Source organism: Amblyomma americanum, chromosome 4 (assembly GCF_052857255.1).
Source record: "Amblyomma americanum isolate KBUSLIRL-KWMA chromosome 4, ASM5285725v1, whole genome shotgun sequence".
In the NCBI taxonomy this organism is placed as follows: Eukaryota; Metazoa; Arthropoda; class Arachnida; order Ixodida; family Ixodidae; genus Amblyomma; species Amblyomma americanum.
In genome coordinates, this window is record NC_135500.1 from 19467121 (window position 1) to 19493980 (window position 26860).

The 26860-nt window shown below is 45.6% G+C and overlaps 1 protein-coding gene across 1 annotated transcript in view; it reads right to left on the reverse strand.

Annotated features, from left to right (window-relative positions):
• The window catches only part of T3dh (Type III alcohol dehydrogenase), a 109972-nt gene that overhangs the window by 13109 nt on the left and 70003 nt on the right, over nt 1-26860 (reverse strand). The window contains exons 7-9 of the mRNA XM_077660755.1: nt 26369-26521; nt 25812-25910; nt 8365-8443 (exon numbers count right to left, since the gene is read on the reverse strand). Of these exons, the coding sequence (XP_077516881.1) occupies nt 8365-8443; nt 25812-25910; nt 26369-26521 (331 nt within the window). The remainder of the gene's footprint in view (nt 1-8364; nt 8444-25811; nt 25911-26368; nt 26522-26860) is intronic.

The following is a 26860-nucleotide window of genomic DNA, read 5'->3' on the forward strand; positions in this document are numbered from 1 at the left end:
AGAAACCAACTGTACCTTTATTTTCATATTCGGATATTCTATATAATATACAAGTAACAGGACTAGACATGATATGCAATGGCTAGTTCCAAAGAACCACCTGCTGTGGCTTCGATGCAAAGCAGATTAGGCCTATCAATGAGCGCTAGCACACCGGTGGACGTCACGTCGCTACAAGAAGCACGTCACTAGCGTAGGCACAATGTATTCTTCCTTCTAGGTTAGAGATAAGCTTATCTATCACTATTTTTATATATAGCGAATTATCGATATAACGATCTGTTTCGCGCGATCCCCTTCGAGTTCAATATATCCGGGTTTGACTGTACTGAACACACCTGGTTAGGACGAACTGCAATAAAACCCGTCTAAATAGACCCCGTTAATCCGGAAACCAGGAAAATTAGACCTGGCGGCGTGCTGTCTTCGGCATTTAGACTGGCTCCCGAATGAGGGTTGCGTCGCGATGTGGCCCAAAAAGCAAGTGACATTCAAATAGCCCTCCTCAAAGACATAAGAGCGCAAACTGGCAACACGGACGAGGAAGGGAACAGGACGAGCGCTACACTTTCAACACGGTTTATTCAGGGAAGAGCGTATATATAGCCTCTGACCTTATCCATGCTCTTAATCTCAATTTGACAAACATCTACCTTTCACAGATATGCCTCAAGAAACATCATTTCACTGTGCCGGATAATAAACGAGATATCACTGATGCAATTGTCACCTCGTTTCTTGATATAAAAGGCTTCCACGAGCTCACGTTCGGTCTTATCTCGGCTTTTCAGTAGCAGTTTGCATTCAGGCAGTCGGGGCTTGCAGATTATACGTTTCTCTTTCGAGCATGCTTGGCAGTGGTCTGGAAGATGGGCTCCTTTCTTATTCAATGAATTCTTGTGTTCAAGCAGGCGCTCATTAAGACATCGGCAGGTCTGTCCAACGTACACCTTCCCGCATGTAAGCGGGAACTCGTACACCACTCCTTTCTTGCAGCCAAGAAGTGGCGTTCGGTGTCTGATGGCGCACTTTTGCATTTCCTTTCTCCCAATACGTGAGCACATTCCGGCTAGTTTTCGCGGCGCTGAAAATACCACGTTGACGCCGTACCTATTGGCCACCTTCTTGAGATTATGAGAGGTGTGGTGTACGTAGGGTACACGGCGCCAAATATTTCTCTTCAATTGATCTTCGATCGGGGTACTGGCAAATTGCTGTCGATGAAAAGGACCGTGAAAAGACCGCCTTCGTGACGCATGATGGCTTATACCAATTTAAAGTCATGCCATTCGGACTCTGTAACACGCCGGCTACCTTTGAACAAATGATGGACTCCCTTCTTCGCGGCTTTAAGTGGTCGACCTGCCTCTGCTACCTTGACGATGTTGTGGTTTTCTCGGCTACTTTAACCCCGCACCTCCACCTAATATGTTGTGGGAAAGAATATATTTACAGCTATGTACACCAGCGAAGGAACAGCTACGAGCGGCACTCAGAACACAGTCAGAACTTTGTTGTCGTCTTTGTCTTCGTCCTCCCGTTCACTCGCTCAGTCCCGTCAACGCCTTCCCGCTTCAATATATATCTTTTAAAAGATTAATTACTCCATCTTCCACATCCAATGTGCCCAGTATGTCCCATAAATCCTCTTGAATAATGCTGTCGTAGGCTCCTCTAACATCCAGAAATGCTAGCCATAGGGGCCTGTGTTTGTTTTCAGCAATCTCTATACACTGTGTCAATGAAAACAGATTGTCCTCTAACCTCCTTTGTTTCCGGAACCCATTTTGTAGCTCCCCTAGCACCCCCTCGTTCTCCACCCAAGTCTGTTCTTTATAATCTGCATCACCGCCCTGTAAGCCACAGATGTCACTGTTATGGAACGGCAGTTACTTATGTCAGTTTTGTCCAATTTTCCCTTATATATCATGTTCGTTCTACTTAATCACCATTCATCGGGGACTTTCCCATCCACTATCATTTTATTCACCACCTGTATTAATGTTTGCTTGGATTTTGGCCCTAGCTTCTTTATTACCATAATCAGAATACCATCTGCTCCTGTTGATGTGCCACTAGGAACCTTCTTCTCTGCCCTTTCCCACTCTCTTTGTTCAAGTGAAGCAATTGCAGTAACCGGCCTGTCATCCTTCGAAAAATTCTGAGCAATATTTCTTTCTTTAAATTTTTCTGTCATCCTTGTTCCTATGTGTTTCATTGCTTCATCCCCTTCTAGTCGAATACCCTGATCTGTAACAATAACCCTCTGCACTAGCCTTGTCTATTATTACTCATAGTCTTAATACTGCGGACGCCAGTGCACAGAGCCCTCTCCAAGCGACTCCTCATAAATGGTCAGGCAGGATGGCAAGCTTCGCCACTGACTTGTGTGCGTCTGCGCCACCTGCACGTGAAGGGAGCTTGTTTTGTACACACGCGCTCGTTCTTTCTGGCTCGCGCATCGAAGCCATTGTGAGAGGAGCCTGTTTCGCTTGTGCATGGACGCTGTTGTGAGAGAAGAGCACGCCCGCTCGAGAGTTTTCCTCGCGCTTTGACACCATTGCGAAAATTTTTCACGCACTCTCGTGCTTTAGACAGGGAGCAGCTCGTATGCGCGGCGTCAAGCAAACAGCCCGGAATGTCGCTGTTCTCGTCATACCTAGTTTTGTGCCCAGAGCGCATAACCACGTGGCGTACGAAGTGAAAATCTGAAATTAAAGGCTTTCTTCGAACGAAACTGCGGCACGAATGCATTTCGCTTTGTTTTTCTTCGTGTCTTCAAATTGTGCTTGCTCAGATCGATCTGCTTGCTTCCGCCATGCGTGCTAGTCATACGTTCCTGCTACCTTTTTCTTTTCCCTTTCCGCAGTGTTTCAATGGCTTTGGCGATAGGCTGCTCACCCCAGTGTCACAGGTCGAGTCCCGCCGTGTTTAGATTTGTGCGAAATATGAAACTGCATTTCGCGATGTCGGTGCACGCTAATGAATCCCATTCTGCTGAGTTTTAGCATGGGCGTACAGCTGATGTGACCAATATAGTAACTGTGAGGTGCACAAAAGATCCTCGGAGGATTTGTGAACGCGGTGCAGTGACAGTGGTGCGTTGGACAGCGGAGCGCTGCGCGTGCCAGCCCAGCGGTGCGCGTGTGCGAGGCGACGGCGACAAAGAGCATGGCAAGCACGAGGAGCGGAGAGCTGATGTGTCAGAAAACCGAGAGGAAGACAGAGCAGCGGAGATCGTGTCATTCAAGCGTGGAGGTGGCAGTCGTCGGATATTGGGTCCATGCTGCCGTGACTTCCCTTGGATCACCGACGCAAGCCTACTGCGTTCTTTGCAAGTGTGGAGGTGGCAGCCGATGGACTAAGGGTCCATGTTGCCTAAAGGCACCTTTGGATAGCCTGCTTTAAGCCTCTGATGTTTCGTGACGTTGTCGACGGGACTTGGCAACGTTTTTCCTGCTGCTGCTAAGTTATTCGTGCTCTTGACGGGAGACCACAGGCATCTCCCTGTGTTCCTCTCCGCTCCTACTACCACCTGGCTCTTTTCCGCCGCTTCCTTCAATGCATCGCCAGCGACGCGTCGCACTATATTGACCCACGTTCGCCCTGTCTGCAAGGCATCGCCGCTTCACCTGGGACGCATAGGAACCTGGTGAACTCTGCTTTTATTCTGTAGTGTTGTATGCATGTTGTGCGTGTTTCTTGGTGTTGCCCTTTCTTATTGGCCCCTTTTCATTAAATTATAAATATGGCTTCATTTTGCTTTGTTCGATCTCTTTGTTCTCTTGTTCGAACCTGCAAGCGATAGCGTTTCCGTTCGGAGAGTTGGGAACGCGCTATCAAATTGCGAAAGTAGCACATTACCGTTCCTACCGCTGTCGCGCTTGCCCAGCCGCTTCTGCCATATGGTTGCAGTTACCGCAGATACCTAATAAAAGATATCTTAATTCAGAGCCCTTCAATACGGCTGTGTGCACAATCTACGTACATCCTTGGGACGCTAAACTCCCAAACCACTGGCACGCCTCAGTTTTCATGCGCATTGATGGGGCACGCAACGCCACAGCGTGGCCGCCCGAGGTCTACAGTCTGTGGTCTGTAATGTGCAGAGAGACGTTGCTACCGCGTGTGGACACAAGGTTAGTTCACATGTGGAATGGTGTCTGCGATCTTCGCCTTCGCAATTGTATGCGCTGCCAGTTTACATGGTGTCGGTCGAGTAAGTGCACATACATTAAGGGCCCCTGGCACTCTCTCCTGTTGCCGCAGGCAATGGATCATTAGTACTATGTTTTAATCAATACTGCAGCACCCGATACTGCACCGGTTCTTCACCTGCATTAAACAATTCCTGCCACCTGCCTAATTTCTATTGACAGCACACACGGCAGTAAGCAAATGCGTCATTTGAGGGAAGCCCACAAGACACGCAAGATGCTTCCCTGCCTTTAGGCAACCACGGTGCCGCTTCATCATCGCTAAAACTGCCCCCCATTGGACATAATCAGGCATGTGCTCTCACTCGCCACGCCCGCGAGGAGATGAGAGCACGGGCAGGCATGGGCGCAAGCAGCACGCAGAGCAAGAAAGCGCGCAGCACGCGAACACTGCCTTAGAGTGTCGCGGCACAGTCGTGCCCGATCAGCGCCTCAGAATTCCGCCGCTAGCGGAGGCGCACGGCGCTGTCGTCGCGCAGCAAACTTTAGATTGGGGTCCCTATACACAAGAGAAGATTAACTCTTCCGATCCTGAGGTTGTCGTCTGGCACTTGGCAACTCAACAGAGAGAATGAGTGTAAGAAGGTGAAGAGAGCAGCGGAGACGCCCGAACAGAGAGAGGAATGGCTTGCCATACGAGATGCCAGACTGCAGAGCGTAATAAACGGCAAATAGCCGCCGAGATGGAGTCCCATATCTCTCATTGCTAAACATACAGAGACCACAAGCTCAGCCAGGGAGACGTACCTCTCGCTACGTATATCCTGGCATAGCCGAGCTAAGCCACTGCTATTTTTTTCACCTCACGCAAAAAATGTATGCCTGACCTTCAGGGCCAGTGTTCAGCATGTTCACGTTATCTCGACGCGATTGGCCAGCGCCGCTGGCTGCCACAAAATTGCCAGATCGCGTCAAAGTGAACGATGCTAAACACCAGTGCCACGAACGCGTCTGACCACGCGCGTTTGTTTATGATGGAAGGACGGACAGAGGTATGATATGAAATATCGACCCTTCCAAAATAATCTGTTGAAACTTTTTTTTCCCGCGTAATGAACCTTCCCCCCAAACTGATGTCAACTTTTCTAGAAAAATTGTGGGTTCATTACGCGTGTATATAGGGTATTTTGTGGGTGCACTACTTTTGCAGCCTCCGCAGCACTGCCTTGCCACGTATGAAATGGTGTATAGCAAAACGTTTATACTGTTTATACAAATGTAGCACACAATGCAAATGTGTCATCTTGTTGGTCAAATTTCTTTATGTAGCTTCGCATTCCAGGAGACACCCTGATCCCGTTTCAAAGAGCAGGGCGCTGCCTCTTGCATTGTAATAGAACGATTCCTTCTTGATTTGCCTTTTCCATTTTCTATATAGCTCCACAGTCTGCCTTTTTCCATTGAATTAATCCTGTTCTTATTGTGTTTTTGACCTGTCATTTAGACCTCATTATTTCTCCATCCTTGTATCCTGCACACTTACTGGTTAGTTTCCTAGTCCTTTTCCGCCACTGTGAGTGAATGCTCCTTTTGTACAAGTATTTGCATACCTTAGCTGTCTGCTTCTAATTTCATCAGGCATTCTTCATATAGTATTCTAGTTTTATCTTCCTGTGCTTCAAACGATGCCAAGCCCATGTCCCCCCGTACTGCCTCATTTATGGTTGTGCGTGTTTAAATGCCACATGGAGGAGGAGCAGTTTCTCATTGAACAGGACTACATATCTGTTATTGAAGGTGATGTTTTTTTTCCATCATAATCATTTTCTGCAGAAACTGATGGAAGCCTCCCACATGTGCGTGAGCAAGGAAAACTGTCAGTCAACCGTCGGTGGGGTAGACATATGTGCGTGAGCAAGGAAAACTGTCAGTCAACCGTCGGTGGGGTACACTGATACAAAATACGAAATTTTAGCCTCTTCGTTTACGTATCAATGATAACTGTGCTACAACGCTTATGATCTTTGTATTCTGACACCTGCTGGTTGGCGATTCAATCTTTGGACGATTGCTGCTTTTCGCTGTTTTTTGTTCAATTCATTAGCATGTGCACCTATGGGAATAAGTTTTCAATGGCAATTTTCAGTCCTTTGTCCATTTGTCTCACAATACATAGTCTGCTATGTAGAAGTAGAAATAAAGATGACAGAGACCACTTTGGCTGAGTGTTTCTGGTGACACACGAAGCTTCCATTCCCCTGCGGTCGCTTCCAGCATACGTGGACATCGGAAATGTCCCATTCCCATCTGATGCTGTAGACAGCTTCACGATTACTTTCAAATACATCTGCACTTGCTTGTTTAATATAAGAGGGCGGGACAGGTTGACTTTGCCTAGCTCTATTCCCCTATCCTGCGGCAAAGAATATGCTGGACAGACAGGCCAATTAGTGAACAAAAGACTGCAGGGGCATTATCTGAATGTGAGAGAAAAAAAATCTAGCAACCTGGCATTCACATTTGTGACTGCTCACCCTGCAAGCGCAGTCTTTCAAACTTTGCGAACACAAGGATCATGGCAAAAAACAAGAATCAGCTCACTCGCAAAACAATCAAAGCAGCCATCATTGACAATCCAAAAGCACGCTGCGTTAGGTATTCCTGTCTGGGTCAACATGATTTTATTGCATTCTAAGCCATCTTCAACCCTTTCCACACCTCTTTCAGTTCTCATCTTGGCTTGTTAATTATTGCCTCGCTTATGTCATCCTTTTACATGCTTATAGCGCCTCACTGAACTTTGGATGCATATGTTGGTTGTTGGCCCACATTCCTTTTATCTGTTTTTTTACTGCTTCATGAATTCTTTGCCTCATCTATGCCATCTTTTTACCTCTTTTTATGCCTAGTTTTTAGCCTTGTTATCCTGGTTACTGTGTTAGTCATTGGCATTTATTGACCAAGACTTGACTTTTTTCTTGCAATTTTTTTTCGTGCTTTCTTTCTTTTTGATGGCATTGAGCACTCCGAGATTGCCTTATCATCATCATCATCATCATTTATTGTCCCTTAAAGGCCCCTGTTGGGGTATTACATAAGGGGGGAGCATATACAAGGTTGATGTGGAAAAACAAAGGTCACAAAAATATAACAATGCAATATAGGAACATAAAGAGAAGCAAGGAACGCGAATAGTTAGAACGGTGCATGTAAAAAATGCCTTTAGGCCTACAAGCACCACACACGTCGGCGAGAGGTTAGGGCAAAAAAAAAAAAAAAAACATGTCAACCCAGGTGATCTAACAACATCGCCTTAAACCTTGTCGCATCGTGCACATTTGTTAGTGAGTCGGGCAGAAGGTTCCATTCTTCAATTGCGGTCGGAAAGAAGGACTTGTTGAAAGCATTGGTGGAGCCATGAAGTCGTTGGACGCTATTTGAATTAAAAAGGCGGCGCGATGTACGAAAGGGAGGAGATATGAGGGAACCACGGAGATAGGGGAAATTGAAGTATAACTTATGGAACAAGCAAAGGCGCGCAACTTTTCGTCTGAGAGCTAAGGAAGTGAGGTCAAGTGATGATTTAATGGAACTTACGCTGGAATGAAAGTCGTATGTTGACGATATGAAGCGTGCTGCACGGTTCTGGACGGCTTCGAGCATGTTAATTAGGTAGGACTGATGGGGACTCCAGATCGCGGATGCATACTCCAGCCTACTGCGGACAAAAGTTTCATATGCCAGTTTACGTATGTTAGCGTATGTGATTGCTGCAGACTGTCCTCTTAATATCTGTCTATGTTGTAGGTGCACTTGCTCATCAATGTCCTTCTGTGAAATATAAGGTACGAATCAAAACACACCCAAAATGAAGATGATAGTTCAGAGCAGTTGTGCATCTGTGCGCCCTCTCTGTGCAAGTGCTGTGGTTCCATTATGACTTTGAGCAACAAAGTTCAATAGCAGATACTATTCCTACACCACAACATGCTAATGCTCATCCTGTGTAGTCTGCAGCAGCTTCCACAGGAGCCTAAAACATCTTTGGGTGGCATCAAAGAGGTGCATTCACTCTGCACTAGAGCCCTGACAACTGTCACAAGTACGTGCGTCTGCTTGCGGGGCATGGGCCATCCATTTGGAGAAAGAAGCAAGACAACCAGAGAGGCAACCCTAAGTTGCTCCTCTAATGGCCAATGCAACTCACAATGATGGGGTGGTCGGTGACATACTCGGCTGCCTTGTAGTCTTTCACCTGGCCAGCAATGGGGTAGGACATGCCGTGGCTGCCCAAGGGGGGAAAAGCAGAGACAGCCTTAACCTAAAAACAAACGCAGTCCTGCACCAGTGGGCATCGTTTATCTACTAGGTCAAGCAGGAAGGGCACATAAAAATAAATACAACAGTGGCACTAATGACAAAAGCTTGATAATTTGACCCCATTACTTCAAACTAATGGTGCAGTCTCAGCCAACACTCATATAAGCCTATGGCACCGAATGTTACTAATTCGGATGCCATGGGACTCAGAACGATGTAAGTTCAACAGGCTCCTGAAAGAAGGTCGTATTCAAGTATGACCGGAGTGGCCACGTGATTGTCTAAAGAGCCAAGTCAAGTCTGCATATATGCTGCAGAGTCACCTGAGCATCTCTAACATGTGTGTGGTGGTAGGCGTGACGGGGAACAAACAACACAGCCTTTAAGGTAGTCCGACCATCCAGTTTCAGTTTCGCCCTTCTGGGCTTTGCACCAGCCCAAGGTCGTGGCGGCTATTGGCCACACATCAACCCAGTGTGCCAAAACTGCCTGCTCTTCACTTGCAGTCAGCCGTTTGTGCCTGACATGTGGCGCTGCTGCTTGTGAGGCTCCACCGCTACTACGTCGACCACAGAATGCCGTGGAGGCCCTTACCCTCAGGGAACAGTTCTGCTTTGACTCTCGACAGTGTGCACGCAATAAAGCACTGGTGGATATGTGAAAAATAGCCATCATTGTCACCCAGTGCTCATCTGGAAAGCAGGCAACCATTGCTCGATCTTTCACCAGTAACTTCGCTGTGATTGAAGCATTTCTTGGCAACTTTTTGGAGTCAATCAATAATTCATGCTTCTGAACAATTCAAACATTTCTTCCAGTCTCTTGGAGCTGAAATTAACGAGCTTTCATTGTAATGGCAAAAAATAAGCAGACAGCCTGGAGGTGACACTCCCTTGGTGCTACAGATGCTAGGACAGGCATGGGCACGAGAGCACCACTGGATTGTACAGCATGTTCACACACCATGCACTTGGCAACAACCTGCTTGGCACTGAAGAAAACTACTCGCTGTATCTCTGAGCGATGCAAACAGCTGCTTGAGGCAAGCATAGTCTCCCTTCCCCGAGTACCACCATAGATTCCACCTGTTCCCTTTAATCAATACCAGTTGTTGGGCGAGTTGGTGCTGACGATGATCCATAACAGCTCAACAGACGGGACAAAGAACAGGAGACACAACACACAGCGCTGACTCACAACTAAAACGTTTATTGGCTGCCAGCCAGTATAAATACTGGCCTGGTGGCCGGGAAAAGAATACAAGCACGCTTGACTTGCGTGATATCAAGCATCGCCAGTTCATCAGGCACGTGTCAACATACAAGAGTCATCAGTGCAAAATATCACCCCTACAGCAGGCACGAGTTTTCATTCACAATCAAGGTAGCGGGTTTCCTTATCCGACAAGGCTACAGAGGGAGTGCTGATACACTGATCTGAAGTCCTAGCTATCAGGTGGGCTTCCATTATTTCCCTAGTTAGCGAGTCGCGGTTCTTACCTAATACAGAGCATTCCTTGTAAAGGGGAAAACAAGTTTTTGAGTCGTCGTTGTCTTCCTCGTCATCGTCATCTTCGTTGTCTTTGCAGTTTCTGCAATGTTTTGCTACGTGGCCTGTGATAGCGACACGAGAGACATTATATTGGTGCTCCTTTAATCTTACGTTAACACATCGGCCAGTTTGGCCGATGTAACATTTGCCACATGACAGAGGTAGAGAGTAGATGACCCCTTCCCGGCAAGGCACGAATTGCTTCGCGTGCCTTATCAAGCAGCTGCGTGGTTCCCTTCCTACTGAATTTACTTTTTTGACCAGGCTAGACAGTCGCTTAGGCGCCGAGAAGACAACTTCGACACCAGCATGTTTCCCAATTCTTTTCAAGTTATGCGAGACTTGGTGCAGATACGGTACTACGGCAATCTTTCTTTTCTTTTCCTCCTGTCTCGCTTCACCTATCTTATCCAGTCCGACCTTTTTCTTCAGTTTTTCTGCAACAGAACCCAAAACGTCTGCATGGTAGCCAGCCTTTGACAGGCGGTTAAGTTGGTTGCAGAAGCTGCGCTCCAACCTGTGCGCACAAGATTTCATTACAGCGTTGTAAAGCACAGAAAAAGCGATCGCTCTCTTCACCAGCTTTGAATGAGCTGATGAAAAAGGCAAGATTGGCTTTGCACCACGGGGCTCAAAAGCCCAACAAACATGTTTTCACTGAGGCAATGAGAGGTGCTTAGTCTCAGTCAATGGCATGTCCTGCTGTTTCACTGTGCTCAGCCAAAGCATAAATGTAGAGCAGCTGTTCGTAACATAAATTTGATGCTCTTTGGGAATTATTTTACTTACTTAAACTTATTTATTTCAGTATGTATGAATCGTCCAAATGGGCATCAGCGTACAGGGGCAAACAATGAGTTGCAAAAGCACTGTAAACAAATGTAAACACAAATATACATAGCAGCAATGTAGCTACAAACCCTTTTATGCACTTTGGAAGTGGCGTCCAATGCCTGTAAACTATGCAATATCAACTGTAATGTATAAAACTGCAATAGCGCATAAAAAAAATCAAAGAAACAGTCAACAGTTTATAGTACACGGTACGATTATAAATCATGCAGTTTCTGTAAATGTGTTTTAAAAGTGGCCAAAAAGATATTGTCATCTAATGCAACTATTTCGTTAGGTTGTCTGTTTCATTCATATATTGTGCACGGGAAAAGAAGGTGATTTAAATACAGACGTCTAACAGGAAATGTCTCGTATTTCACAAATATGGTCTCTTCGAGAAACGTGTAACGTATATGGGAGGTGCTAGGTAAATTTCACGGTCAATGCAAATTTTTTTATTCAGAAAGTCATTTAATCTGAAGAAGGTGTATCCAAGCCTAGCTGCTCTTTTAGCACACTGACGCTGCTGTGACTATCATCATCCTGACTACGCCCACTGCAGGGCAAAGGCCTCTCCCATGCCTCTCCAATTAACCCTGTCCTGTGCGAGCTGCGCCCACCCTATGCCTGCTTACTTCCTAATCTCATCCGCCCGTCTAACCTTCTGCCGCCCCCTGCTAGGCTTGCCTTCTCTTGGAATCCACTCCGTTACCCTTAAGGACCAGCGGTTGTCTTGCCTTCGCATCACATGCCCTGCCAAAGGCCATTTCTTCCTCTTGATTTCGACTAAGATGTTATTAACCTGCGTTTGTTCTGCACAATTTTGCATTGCTTCCAGTTTCTTCACAGGGGTTTTAGTAGCCGGATGTCACATTGTTGTTGCATATTCTAAAATTGAACGTACGTTGGGTATATAGAGAACTTTTACGTCACTAGGTACATTGCAAATTTGTTTAAATAACGTTTAGTTTTGAGAGCATCCTTCAAAGCTACATAATCAACATGCTTGTTCCAGGCTAAATTATGGGAAAAAAAAACACCTCAGTATTTAACGTCCTGATAAGTGGCTATTGATGAGAGCTCACTGACTTGGTGCCACCGGAAGAGCAAGGATGCTCATCCATTACTTCTTGATTGCCCAGATTGCCCTGTCGTCAGCTGGGTTCGTCGATGGACACTCTGCGCATGCTTGCCCAGATGCGAGCAAACCGCTCAACTGATAGGCTTATCATCGACGGACCACAGTTGCCACTGCTCAATTCCCTTCCATGCGTGCTATGCCCATACTAGCTGACCCAGGCAGTGACGTCATCAGAAGCACATCAGCACAGCTATATAACCAGGAGCACCACCAGCCATGCCTTCAGTGGACTTGGTGGCACTGGAAGAGTAAGGATGCTCATCCATTTCTTCCTGATTGCCCAGGTTGGTGATAAATACTCAATCTCTTCTATTCGAGATGACTCTGTTGCTTTGATGGTGCTACCAAGTCCGCAATTTCTTGTTTCTACATTGATTGATTGCTGTTACTAACATCTGGTGATGTAGAACTGAACCAGGGACCGGGTACTGATTCAGATTGAGACTGTAGCTCTAATATTGAAATACTGTACTGAAAAAAAAATTCTCAAAAAGCAAGCAAAAACCAAAAAAGTTTTGAAACAAGTAGAATCAACTGTGTGTAGTATCCAAGACAGGATCGCAGTTATTGAGACAGAAATGAGTCGACTTAAGCAGTGTGAAGATAAAATTGCAGAGTGCGACGCAACCTGTAAGAGTACTAGTAAACAGATGCTAGAGTTACAGTAGTGTTGAAATCTGGGTCAGTTGGTACATGTTCAGGAGTAAAACCAGTCAAAAGACGGAACACAGCGAAGAGACGAGGCATACACACGACGACTGGACTAGCAGCTGTGCTTTATAGACGAAAACAGTCTCCCAGGAACAACTGTGCTTTATACACGAAAACAGTCTCCCAGGAAAAGTGGCAAAGTTTGCGCAGCTCAGTTAACAACAATCTAGATCTAAAGATAAGCTGTGATCTAATGCCGTTGCAAAAGGAAGCTTAGTTCCTTCTGCATGAGGTAGATAGAAAAACTGCTGATGCAATCATCTCCTTGAATACTAATGAGGAAGGTAGACTATTTGGAGAATAGGAGCTGACGCAACAACCTTGTCATATACAGCGGAAAAGAAGAACCGGAGGAAGATGCAAAAACACTAGAGGATGAAGTCAAACAAGATATTTTCAAAGAGGTTCTTGGAGTTGACGTAGTGCCAATAGAAAGAGTACACAGAATCGGCAATCACCAGAGTGACAGCTTCCGTCCGATCACGCTGAGACTTTTTGATTTTTCAGAAAAACTAAGATTTTGTCTAACGGCTTCAAGCTGAAAGGATCAAATATTTCAATAGCTGAAGACATTTATAAAAGGATAAAAGACATGCGCTCATACCTTTGGTGTTTCACAGCAGATGAAAGAGCAAATGGATCGAAAGTGACTCTCAAGTTTGACAAGTTGAAAATGGACGCAAAGTTGTACATCTGGAATTCGCAATGAAATTGCAGAATGGAGGCAACTCGTCCGAGTACTTCTACCCCTGGCAAATCAAGAGTTCAAACTGAAAAATGACAAGGTGACAATAAAGTTCTGAGAGTTATATCGTTTATTGGGCGAAGTGTACTAAACAAATCCGATCTTCTAGAACGCATAATACTATCTCGTCAGCCACACATCCTGGTTATTACCGAAACATGGTTGCATGCAGAGATGCAGGACTCTGAAGTTGTCCCACCATCGTACAAGCTTATCCGCAAAGACCGAGGTGCAAGAAGCGGAGGAGTAGCAATTGCAGTTAAAAACAACATTACATTCTCCCACATGGATGACATTGATAGACACGAAAGTGTATGGTGTAAATTAGAATACGTGGGCAAACACATACTGCTCGGAGGTGTATATTGACCACCGAACTCTCCCACCGAGCATCTCGAAGTAATGCACGACCATTTGATACAACATACCAATTCAAGATCAAAAATAATCATCACAGGAGACTTCAACTTACCTGGAATTAATTTGTCAGAAACGTCCCATGACAACAAAGAAGTGAAAAGTGCTGAAATGCTGTCATTAAGTGTATTTAGTTTCCAGTTAAATCAATTAGTTAACTCTGATACTCGAACTGTCGGCACATGCCCTTCTCTGCCTGACCTCATGCTCCGTTACCCTTGAGGACCAACAGTTATCTTGCCTTTGCATTACACGCCCTGCTCAAGCCCATTTCTTCCTCTTGATTTCGACTAGGATGCCATTAACCCGCATTTGCTCCATCACCCACTCTGCCCTCTTCCGGTCTCTTAATGTTACACCTACCATTTTTCTCTCCATGGCTCGCTGCGTTGTCCTTAACTTAAGCTGAACCCTTTTCGTTAGCTGCCACGTTCCTGCCCTGTATGTGAGTACCAGTAAGATACCGCTGTTGTAAACCTTTCTCTTGAGGGATACTGGTAAACTGCCATTCGTGATCTGACAGAACCTAACATAAGTGCTTCACCCCAATCTTATCCTTCTAGTTACTTCCTTCTCATGATCCAGATAAGCTGCCACTATGTGCCCTAAGTAGACCTTTGCCACTTCCAGCACCTCGCTGCCAATTATCTGTGCATTATCTTGTGTATGATGTCACCGAGTATAGGAGCGATTGTTTCTAGAGTGCAGAGCTGTAAGTACACTTAAGGAGTCTATGTAAATAATACTGTTCGTGACATTCTCGTTTACTGTTATTTCTACGGCCACACAGTCTGTGTAACATTCTGCAGTGAAGATGGATGCAAAGATCAGCTAAATTGGTGATTGCAGGCATTAGTGGCAGCATAACAAAAAATTTTGGCACCACTTAATACACCTTAAGAGAGCACTACGATAGCAGTATGTTCTGGATCCACTGCGCATGGTTGAAATTTGATGAAGATGATGACATGCAATGCACAGCGCAAGACAGTGGCAGTTAAACCAGAGGGGTTATCGGTTATGGTGATAACATAGTGCAGTCCCCGTCAATGCTGGAGTTATTCGTAACCGTACTCAGCATCAGGAATCGCTGCATCTGTGGTAGCCACCCACACTTAGCGCAAGGCTCCACGATCGATTCCGCCAGTTCGGGGCGGGGGCACTTCTGTCCGCGGCATGCAGGCCTCCTGCAGTGCGCGACAAGGAGTTTCTTTATGCCGCATGGCTACGCACTTTAATCCAGGGCATAAGGACAACGAGGGCTTACTGTCGGCCAGCTGACGAGAGAATCTCCCGTGTTCCCCGTCCGGTATGTCACTATGCACATAGCCGGCACACAGCCGGCACATAACGGCCCATAGCCCGGCCACATGCGAGGGCACTGTTTTATCGCCCTGTATCTTCATTTGCCTCTTACTGCTGGGTTTGTGACTGTTTGATTCTGTGTTCATTGCTTTGAGCTGTGCACAAGCCATTATGCCAGCAGGCAGGGAACCACATAACATGGGTCTTGGGCAGGAGTGGGGCGGCGATGTGTGTTGACTTCTATTTGGAGTCAACCTTTTTTAGTCAGTCAGAGATGAGAGTTGCACAGTCGATTTATATGTGGCAATATACCGCATACATTGCGCATTATGACATTCTCAGAGTTTTTTTAGGACGTGTTCACGAAATCTGCGTGTAATTTGTGCACTCGCTTTATGAAGCCTTAATTTTAGATAAAAAAATGCGTAAATTATGCGAGTAAGTACGATAAAATTTTTCTGAGCTGTCAGCAATTAGACCATGACCAGCCGTCTAAAGTTCCTCATTTCACCAACATGGGCAGTGTGACGGCCTTGAGAAGGTATCTTATAGACCACGCGGGGATATCTTGAGGGTTCTGAATAGCCTGTTATGTGCACCAGCTGTTGTTTTAGCTTGCCGGTAGGTACATGACAAATCTGCATACCATAGTCATTGTGTTTTATGGGACATAAGCAACTAAGGCCATCATGCGCCAAGCACAAGGTCCAGGCTCCCAACAAACCAAATAAAGACCTCAGGCTTCTTCTCAGGAATGAGAAAGTGGTTGAGATCTACTAAAAAACCAGCAAAGCAGCTGGTCAGAATTTACAGTTTTTCGAAAAATCCTGTCTCTCTTAAAAAGTTAAAAACACAAGACTTCTCAACGATAGCATTGTCTCCTAAAAGCAGTGCTGGATGAAATGGAATGTATTCATCACAATATTGAATAAAGTGTTTTTTTCATAGTTTTTCCAGTTTCGCAAAAGATAATAAGATGTGGTTAACCGAAAGTACACCTCCGCATTCTTCGCAAACAGGTTTGTCTTGTTTTGTTAGCAGAAAGTTGTGCGTAAGGTGAGTGTAGACTATTCAGAGATGGCATAATATCACTTCCTTGAACCGTTCCTGGTGCACACATGACTTCCATTCACCTAAAACTGGGTTTAACAAGAGTAGTTATTTACGGCATTCTTAGACGACCGCCATTTTTCTCTTAATTTACGTAGTACTAAGTTGATGCAATCCTTAAAAGGTATATTTATTTCTCTTATTTCCTTGCCGCGAGCTTTAGCAGCGCACAAATCTGCTTTCTCGTTGCCTTTTATTCCCACATAACTCAAGACCCAGCAGTTTTATGTTTGGTCCTTGAGCTGTGGCAGTTTCTATGGTAAGTATGATGTCACCACCTAGAGGGGTGACTGCATTTCTAGAGTGGACAGCTGCAAGTACACTTAAGGGATCTGTGTAAATAATACTGTTCCCGAGTTCTCGTTTACTATTATTTCTATGGCCACACAGTTTGTGTAGCATTTTGTAGTGAAGATGGATGTGCACTGTGGAAGTCGTACTGTCTTCTCCGACTTCTCTCGCACAACTGTGCTTTCTACGTAAAAATCCGGTTTTTGAACCATCAGTGTAAAAGTGCGTAAAACTACTGTATTTTCTTCAAGTGCAAGGAATTCTTGTATTATATGTTGTCGTGGAGTTTGTTTTTTATGGAACTGTGTAAGATTGAAATCGCAGATTGCAGAAAAATTGCACCATGGAGGCAGTGGATGTCGTCTTCCAGCAATGCCAGGTAATGTGTCTAGTATACGCCAAGGTTTTGGCATATCTCTTCAAAATGCAATAGCAGTGGCCTGGTACTTTGCGGTTTGTTGTTAAACAGTGTTCTAGATGGGCACTTTGTTACTATTTGGTGACAGACGTGTTTAGGTAGCGAATGGATTTTCAGAATGTATGAACATGTGAGCTTCGTTCTTCTGTTTATAAGTGACGGTTCTACATGGAGACTGTTTATGGGTGATGTTGTGTATGCGCTGGTGGAAAGACGTAAACCTAAATTTGTACTACAAAGCAATAAATTTTTAAAAGACAAGTCCTGTTGGAACCCCAGTGTTTTCGCGAGAGTACTTTTAAAGCTTTCTTTTTGAGGGTGTTTATGTGTGGCAGGAAAGTGCGTTCTTTTGTCAAAAATTATTCCTAAAAATTTGTGCTCATCCTTAACTGGTAATGTGACTTCGTTCAGATAAAGGGAGAGATCGGTGTGCAGTCCTCTTCTAAGCGAGAACAGAACCTCTACCGACTTTCGCATAGAAAACTTGAAACCATTTTTATTTGCCAATGTTAGCTGATTTACTGTCAGCTGTATTTGCCTCTCACACGCTAGTGAATATGAAAGCAATCTGGAGATCGTCGACATAGACTGAATACATGATGGACTTTGGTAAGAAAAGAGTAGTGTTTATAATGCACTCCTGAGGCACACGGTTCTCTTGAATGAAGTTCTTAGAAAGAGTGGCACCCAGGCGTACTTGACATGAACGGTTGGATAAAAAGTCACTTAAGCATATCAGCACCCTACCAGGGAAGCTGAGGTCTCCAAGGTCCCGCAGAATGCCAAACCTCCATGTGGTGCCATAAGCTTTCTCTAAATCGAAAAATACTGCAAGGCAGTGTTGTGCGTGTATAAATGCTTCTCGGACTGTGTTCTCAAGGCGGTCAAGATGGTCAGCTGTAGAGCATGCTGTTTAAACCCGCACTGACGGATGTCCAGCAGATCTCGAGACTCTAATACAAGCATTAACCTAATGTTCAGGACGCTTTCAAAGGATTTGGCAAGTACACTTGTCACGGCTATAGGCCTGTAATTGCCAGGGGAGTTTGGAACCTTTCCTGGCTTCAACAATGGTACAATAATGGCTTTTTTCTAAGCCTCCGGTATCTCTCCTGATACCCATATTTTGTTAAAAATTTCAGACGCGAGTCTACAGCGGGTTCGGACAGATGGGTAAGCATTTCATAATGAACATCATCTGGTCCTACAGTCCGTTTACCGGAAGAAAGTACGCTGTTAATTTCTTGTTGTGTAATTGGGCTATTATATGCTTTGTGAGCACTGCCTATTGTCGTCAGTCTGTTTTTCAGCTGTGCTTTTATATTTAGAAATGATTCTGTATAGTGAGAGGAACAAGATACAGTGGAAAAATGTTCACCTAATATATCTGCTTGGCTTTTTATATTTCTCTGTACACGAGGGGCTGTCAAAAGAGGAATCGCGAATGCGGAGTAGCAACCATCTAGTTTGTGTACTCCCACACTTTTTTTGATATGATTTGGCTGTTTATGGATGAAACGAAACTCTGCCATGACGCTTTTTCGACACTGCAACATATGTGCCGAGCTTTAGCTCTTGCTTTTTTAAAGTTTATAAGGTTCTCCTGCGTGGGGTACCTGTGAAATATACCCCAAGCTTTATTTTGTTATTTTTTTGCTTCTTTGCAATCTCGTGTCTACCACACTTTATGGTTCTGTTGTACTATTCCTGAAGATTGAGGGATAACCAAGTGTGTGGCAGCAAGAATACAATTCGTGAACTTTTCATTTATTTCACTGACATTAAGATTTTCTAAAAATTTTTTCTAAGGTGGCTTCTGTTCTAAACAGTTGCCAGTCTGCTAAATAAAACTTACAACACCATGGTTTTGCCTGCTGACTGAAGGTGGGGATGAGAGGCTGATTTGTGGATGAGAGGCAGATGATCGCTTCCATAGGGGTTGTCTAAAACATTCCATTTAAAATCTCTATAAACAGATGGAGAGTTAAAAGACAAATCTAAAACGCTCATTTTTCCTGAACCAGGAGAGCAATAAGTAGGTTTACCGGTGTTCAGTAAACAAATATTATTGATAGTACAAAATCCTCAATGACCTGACCTCTGCTATCGGTTTTCTCACTGCCCCACAAACAAGAGTGTGGATTAAAATCTCCAACTACCAAGTATGGCCCCGGTAGCTGTTCTAAAAGGTTCTCTAATTCATGCAGTGTTACTCTGAGGTGTGGTTGAAGATATATGGAACAGAGTGTAATGGTTTTGTAAGCAGCCACAGTGGCTGCTATAGCTTCGAATCTAGTTTTCAGTTTGAGCTCGCAAGCTGCTACTACAGGATGCACAATGATGCTTTCGCCTCCCTAGAGTCTGCTCGCCCCCTATCGGTCACGGCAGCATACAGTATATTTATTTAGCACGTTTGTGTGCTGAGGACCTAAATTGGTTTCATGTACACATAAAGCAACAGGAGAAATTGTGTTTAAAACGTCTTTTATGTCGTTATAGTTATTTAAGAGTCCTCTGCAGTTCCAGTGTATTACGAAAGCCATCTTAATGTTGTGTGTCTGTGAAGAAACAACTAGATTAATTTGGATTTGGCCCCGTGACTCAGAGCCTCAAATTTTTTTATCAATCCAAAAAGCTCCATCGTCTTTCCGACGTGGACGGCATGGGACTGCCTTGGGTCGTGTCCATCGCCTCTGCAGAGGCGCTGGACGGCCGTTAGATTTCGATCTGTGGGAGGAGGTCTTGAGGCCCGCCGACCCGGGGGTCTGCGTGGCCTCTTTTGGGGGTTGGCGGAGTAGTGTTAGCTGCTCCACCCGGGGGCGCGGATGGCCCCGCCACAGGTTCACTGCAGCAGCACACCATAGTCATTGAAAAATTTGGGACACTTAAGCTCTGCCTAAGGGTGCGACGCAATGGCGTTAATGGGTCTCTTCAGGAGCCTGCGGTCCTCTTTGCACGTCACTTTGTAGGCACAAACACAGTTCTTTCCTTTTGCCATCACATCTCAGCACACTCATTCCAAGCCTTTACAGCCTTGTGTCTTTCGTAATCGAAGCGTACCTCACCAGATCAAATCCTGGCCTCTCTTTAGAGGCGCAGCCCGCATCTCGCGTGCCATGTCTTGGCACAGCGGCGTTCTCCGTCATGCTCGTAGTTCCGCTGGTTGCCGTATGCCGGTGCCACTACGACATGCCATGCGGGTTTTGGTTGCTTATAGGCATAGGCTTTTTTAATTGCCGACAAAATTGGTGACACTAACAGTTAACCATCATCATCATCACCATTTATTTATCCCTTAAGGACCCTTCAGAGGTTATTACATAAGGGGGGGGGGGGGGGGGGATATGTACGCAGGACAATACAAGAACAAAGCCAAAGAGGTTGAAAAAAAAGAAAAACAAATCTAGTAAAACATACATATAAACATACAATGCGGGCAATTAGGACGACGAATACAATCAGTAACATCAAATGAGAACAGTTACAAAAAAAATCAATCGCGTAGAGAATGTTAATTAGATATTGCCTGCTGTGTGCTTGTTGGTTCGAACTGAATAAAAGTGGACCTAGTGAATGTGTCGTGGTCTTTGACTATGCACGCATGAATAATTATGAGTATGCCAATTTTGAAACGGGACCCGATAACAATCGCGTTCTACTCTATAAAGCATCTTTAATTGACTGCCATGAGTGGTGGCAAAAGAAGCGCCAGCTATGTTGTCATCATCATCATCAGCCTGACTACACCCACTGCAGGGCAAAGGCCTGTATCATGTCTCTCCAATTAACCCTGTCCTTTGCCAGCTGTTCCCACCTTATCTATACCTGCAAAATTCTTAATCTCATCCGCCCACCTAACCTTCTGCCGCCCCCTGCTACGCTTGCCTTCCCTTGGAATCCATTCCATTACCCTTAAGGACCAGCAGTTTTCTTGAGTTTGCATTACACGCACTGCCCAAGCCCATTTCTTCCTCTTAATTTCGACTAGGATGTCATTAACACACGTTTGTTCCCTCACCCATTCTGCCTGCTTCCGGTCTCTTAATGTTACACCTACCATTTTTCTTTCCATTGCTTGCTGCATTGTCCTTAACTTCAGCTGAACCCTTTTTGTTAGCCTCCACGTTTCTGCCCCGCAGGTGAGGACCGGTTCTTGAGGGACATCAGTAATCTGCCATTTATGATCCGAGAGAAGCTTCTTTAATATGTGCTCCACCCCATTTTTATCCTTCTAGTTATTTCCCTTTCATGATCCGGATCAGCTATCACTATCTGCCGTAAGTAGACGTATTTCTTAACCACTTCCAGCACCTCGCTACCTACTGTGAACTGCCGTTCCATTGCTAGACTGTTCAGCATTACTTTAGTTTTCCGCATGTTAATATTTAGACCAACCGTTCTGCTCTGCCTGTCTAACTCATTTATCATGCTTTGCAGTTCACCTCCTGAGTGACTCAGCAAGGCAATGTCACCAGTGAATCGCAGATTATTTAGGTATTCTTCATTTATTCTAATTCCCAACTGTTCCCAATTCAGGCCTCGGAATACCTCCTGTAAACAGGTGGTGAATAGCATTGGCGAGATCGTGTCTCCTTGCCTGACGGCCTTCATTACTGGAATTTTATTGCTGACTTTATGGTGGACTACGGTAGCTGTGCAGTCGCTATATATATCTTACAGTATTTTGACATAAGGCTCATCTACACCCTGATTCCGCAATGCCTGTATGACTGCTGAGGTTTCCACTGAGTCAAAAGCTTTCTTGTAATCAATGAAGGCTATATATAGGGATTGGTCTACTGCCTCTACCATTAACGCTCTGATTACATTGTCTAGTGTATAAATTTGTGTAGAGCTCTTCGGCTACATTAACTATCTTATCCATATTGCTAATGACATTGCCCTCCTTGTCTCTTAACGCATACATTTGGTTTTCACCTACGCCTAGTTTCCTCTTCACCGCTTTTAGGCTACCTCCATTCTTTAGAGCACGTTCGATTCTCTCCATATTAAACTTCCTTATGTCGGCTCTGTTGGACTTATTTAACTTCGATAGCTCTGCTAGTTATATTCTCTTTGTAGGGTTAGACGCCCTCATGCTTTGACGTTTTTTAATCAGATCTTTCGTCTCCTGAGATAGTCTGCCGGTATCCTATAGAACCATTCTACCGCCTACTTCTACTGTGCACTCTGTAATGATAGCTGTCAGATTACCGTTCATTGTATGAACATTAAAAATCGTCTTCCTCAGTTAAAGCTGAATATCTGTGCTGCAACGATATCCTGAATTCCCCTTTTTCGTTCTCACCACTAACTCGTTAATGGTCTTCCTCTTCACTAGCTTCTTCCGTTCACTTTTCAAGTCTAAGCTAATTCGAGACCCTACCATTCTGTGGTTGCTACAGCTCACCTTTCTGAGGACGTCCACATCCTGAACAATGCCAGGTTGAGTGGGTAGTATGAAGTCGATTTCATTTTTAGTCTCACCATTGGGGCTTTTCCAGGTCCACTTCTTGTTCTCTTGTTTGCGTGCGGAAGAAGGTATTCATGATCCATAAATTTTTTTCTATCTGCGAACTCTACTAACAGCTCTTCCCTGCTATTCCTAGAACCTATTCCATAGTTAGTCGCTTACCGCCTGGTCGCCAGCCTGCTTCTTGCCCACCTTCGCATTGAAGTTGCCCATCAGTACAGTGTAGAGTGATTTTACTTTACTCATTGCCGATTCCACATTTCACAAAGAGAAGTGGCGGTCTAAAACTTGCACCTAGCGCCTCCAGAATGCAAAGGCGGGTGCTCTACCCCAAGGCCACTGTTGTAAAGTGTGTGTAGGCATGGCAGCAACATTGGATGCCCCAAAAGACTTCAAGGCTTGGATAACACTGTAACTGCCCTTGGCACCCTTGGAAGCAGGTGAAATATGAAAAGGCAATGGCATTAGTGCACTACCTGTGCACACACGGGTGGGACACTAATGCTTTTTAATGACGATGATGACGACAAAATTTTTATGGGGCAAGGGCAGCTTTGTGAGAGCACCATGGCACAAGATATTTCTCTTTACAAGAAGTGGGGTTAAAGACCCACTTTCTGTGCATTTCACCCCAAAGGAGCCACACACCAGGCCAACGGAAAGCTTGTACCCACTGTGTCGCCAGGGGTACCAAGTGACACTTGTGGATTGAACTTTACAACTCCTGCATGCGAGGTGGATGTTGATATGACTAGGCCACCGCTGCTATAATCAGCTTTTAAAGCGAAAGCTTTACTTCTCCCCTCCGTAGCTTCTTCGTCGTGTGCACGAGTTTGTCCTTCAACCGAGGAGAAACCAAGTGACAGCTATGACGTCACTCTGCCGCCGCCGCCGGCCTTTGTTTCTATAGGCCGTCGGCGTTTAATGTGTTCATTGGCATTGGTGTTGAAAACGTTCCAGACGCCCATGATTTTGAGGAAAGGAAGGACGCATAACTGGCTCCCTGGGTCAGTGGATGCGTCAACTGCCTTTTGAGGTATGTAGTGGTGGTGAGAGAGAGATCTGCGCTGCAGGCATTAGCGCTGACAACGTTGTGGCAGAAATGCTGCACTGCAGCTACAGGCCACAGCGTTGAATGGGTGACCAACCTCTCACGATCAACCATTAACTGCCAGGGTGGCAGGGTGGGTGCACTGCCTGCCCAGTGTCCGGAACGCACTCAACGTTACAGATGCCAAGCCGCGTCTACTTGCCCGATACACCACAGTTTTCCCTCTCTAACCGGGTTTAGCAGTAGTTAAACCGCAGCTAATTTTTTTACCTTCACGCACATTCATTCCTTGGTACACACATTTACCTGCTCTGCCCCCTCTGAAAGGTAAGCCACATAGTATACCCTGAGGGTGAAATAATTAAACACAGCAGGGACAAAAGCAACTGCAGATTGGCTTCATGTCCTTCAGACCGACGTAAGCAGCCTTTTCCTTGAAGGGCTCGGAACCTCCAAAGTACTGCCAAGAGAAAGGTTGGGTAGGATTTTAAAATGCAAGGCCAACCCAAAGTGCTGTCATCATCCGTGGGAACACAGAAATGTGAGCCCCTGGCAGTGGGCCAGACACTGAAACCTTGAACAAAGGGTAGAGCACATCACATCAGAGCCAGAATGGCATCTGCGTGAATAGAAACCATACAACATGTGCGATGAAGAGGCCACTAGACATGTTACCACAGTGAGAGCTTGGGTGAGGCTGGTGCTCAGTGTGGAAAGCGTACTGCATTTATGTCACCATGGCTCTAGTGACTGCCTCTTGTGTTAGCATGGGTCGTTGGCGCAGGCGTGATGCATAGCCCCAGCTTGCAGCACTTTTCATGCCCACCTTATTTAACAACAGGCGACAGTATTCCAGCCGACACACCACACCTATTGTCTCCCTCTGCCTTCCTAACACTCCTTTATGTGAAAGTAAAACCTCGTTAAACTAGTTGGCCCAAGCTTGGAAAAGTATGTACCAAATGCTAGTACGGCTTAGCCGAAATGGCATAAAATCACCTACTTACCCTGTTTACTTGCGTAACCTGTGCATGCACATCATTTCTTTAAATTAAGGCTTCAAAAAGGAGGCGCTGAGTTGAGGATTTGACTTTACTACTTTTAAAACGAAACTATTGTTTAAGCAGGTAAGTTTTAAAGAGGAATTACTGTATTATGCCACTGACGACACTGTAACCGGGAACCATGGTCTTGACAACCACTGCTGTCAAACACAGTGCTCAGCATTTTGCTGATACACACATCAGAAGAATAGGCCGCATGCAGCCAGCTGAGCACGAGTAAGAGCGTTGCTTAAAAGAAGGGATAGAAAAACAACGCAGCATAGCAGATGCAATGTGCCAGCGTCAGATAGCCAAGCTGAGCGCTCGGTTCCTGCCTCGCCTGCTCCACTGAACACCAGAGTAAGCAAAAAAATTGCTGGCGGTTTAGCATTGTTAACCATGAAATATTATGTGAAAGCAGGTTTTTGCAAGTGGACACCAATGCCACGTATCTGAAAGCACGATTGAAAGTGCATTTCCTTTCCTTTCGGGACTTGAGCACAGATGGAAGTTGATGAAGACGACAACATGCAATGCACAGCACGAGAGTGTGCTGCAGTTTAGCATGAGGCGTGATCGGCTGCAGCGATAGCAGAGTGCTCTCGTGCAGTGGCCTGCAAAGCTGATCTGTTAGTGCTGCCATGGCTTCGAAAACCAGTCGGAACAATATTTATTTTATTTCTCCAGGTTGGCCAAGGTCATCCTCATTCAAAGTCCCGTTTATTTCACGCCATTTCCCTCATTACAAGACTGACTTCAGAGGCTTCACCCACACACCGGCATATTCCAGGTTAAGAGGCCTATAGTGCTGTCGCACTAGAAATTTCTCCACCCCACTGATGTGGAGAGAGTTGCCGACAACTTCCACACATGCAATCCAAGGGAGTAAGACCACGAAACAAACATCAGAGCTGAAAGTGAAGCCGAGAAAAGAGTGCAGACAGGAACTGCAAACGCTTTGAAATCAGGCTGGGGCTTGTTGAAAGCAAGAGTTCCATGAAAGAATGCACTCTGTCATGCCTTTGTGTACCATCTGTAGCATTCTAGTCATGGCTTTGCCCCATTTTTCCAAGTTGAAGCACGTGCAGGTCATTTGAGGAGCTGCCAGTGTCTAGACTGGCTGGCACATGGCAACAATGAAAGACTGCCCCATACACTGCAAGCACCCACAGAGGTGCACCATGACAGGACTGAGTGCCACAAGTGAGAGAAGGCAGCAGGAGGAACCAGACTGCAGTGCTCACCAGAGGTGGACGCCAGCGTTTCCAAAGCCAATGCCAGCATAGACACTCGCCAGGTGCATGTGGGAACGGGCCTCCACGTCCCCCTGGTCATAGACAGCCCTGCGCAATCAAGAGGAATGCACCACTCTCCCCAACCTACACTAAACAACACATGCACAAGCTACTTCACGCAAGTAAGCAAATTATAGCAATAGGTATTTGAGCCTGATTCTCAAGACACTGACCTAGTGAGGAATCTGCAACGCCACACATGTCATGCCCCTGTGTTCCAAAAACTGGTTCTTCTCCATCATTCAAAAAGTGAGTTCTATATGATACCATTCATCAACACCACCACTGCCACTACATTCACTGCACGACATGGGGCTGGTCCTCGCTGGTCTCCAATCAACCCTGCTTCCTTCCTAATGATCCACTGCATTATACCCCATGGAACCATCCCCCCTACGACGGTGTCCAAATACTACACTAGGGTGGCCCACACCCACTCGGGGTACAATTAGGCCATGCCTCATTTTCCTGCAGAGCACCAGCTGTCACGAAGGAAGCTGTCCTACCTTTTGAAGTACTTGCAGATGATGCGCAGTGCATACAGGGACCAGATGTCACTGATGGGGTTGCTCCCCTGGTAGGCCGGTCGCTGGATGGGGTTGGGTGGGCACGGAGTGCGCTTGTTGAACGGAATGGCCGTGTACGACTCCAGCGCGTGGCTGCACAGGAAAAGGGTTGAGGATGGAATCATCCCTTATCGTGGCACACAAAGAGATGTCGGTCAACCAGATTGAAGGCCCATTCACAGATGTCGCGCCTGACTGTGCACAGATGCTAACTGGTTTCCTTTGCAACCAGTACAACAGCATCACCAAGACCTACCTCTCGCTTGGTCAGCTGCCAGAAGGGCACTGCACTTTGGCAGTACGCTTTGTGGTGCCATCTCTAGGCAGTGGCACTCACTACAGTACACATTCAGTCAAGGCTCTGTGCAGGTGTCGAATTAGCGATGATGAAACAGCCCACCTTTGGAAAGGTGCCAGAGAAAATAACAGTTG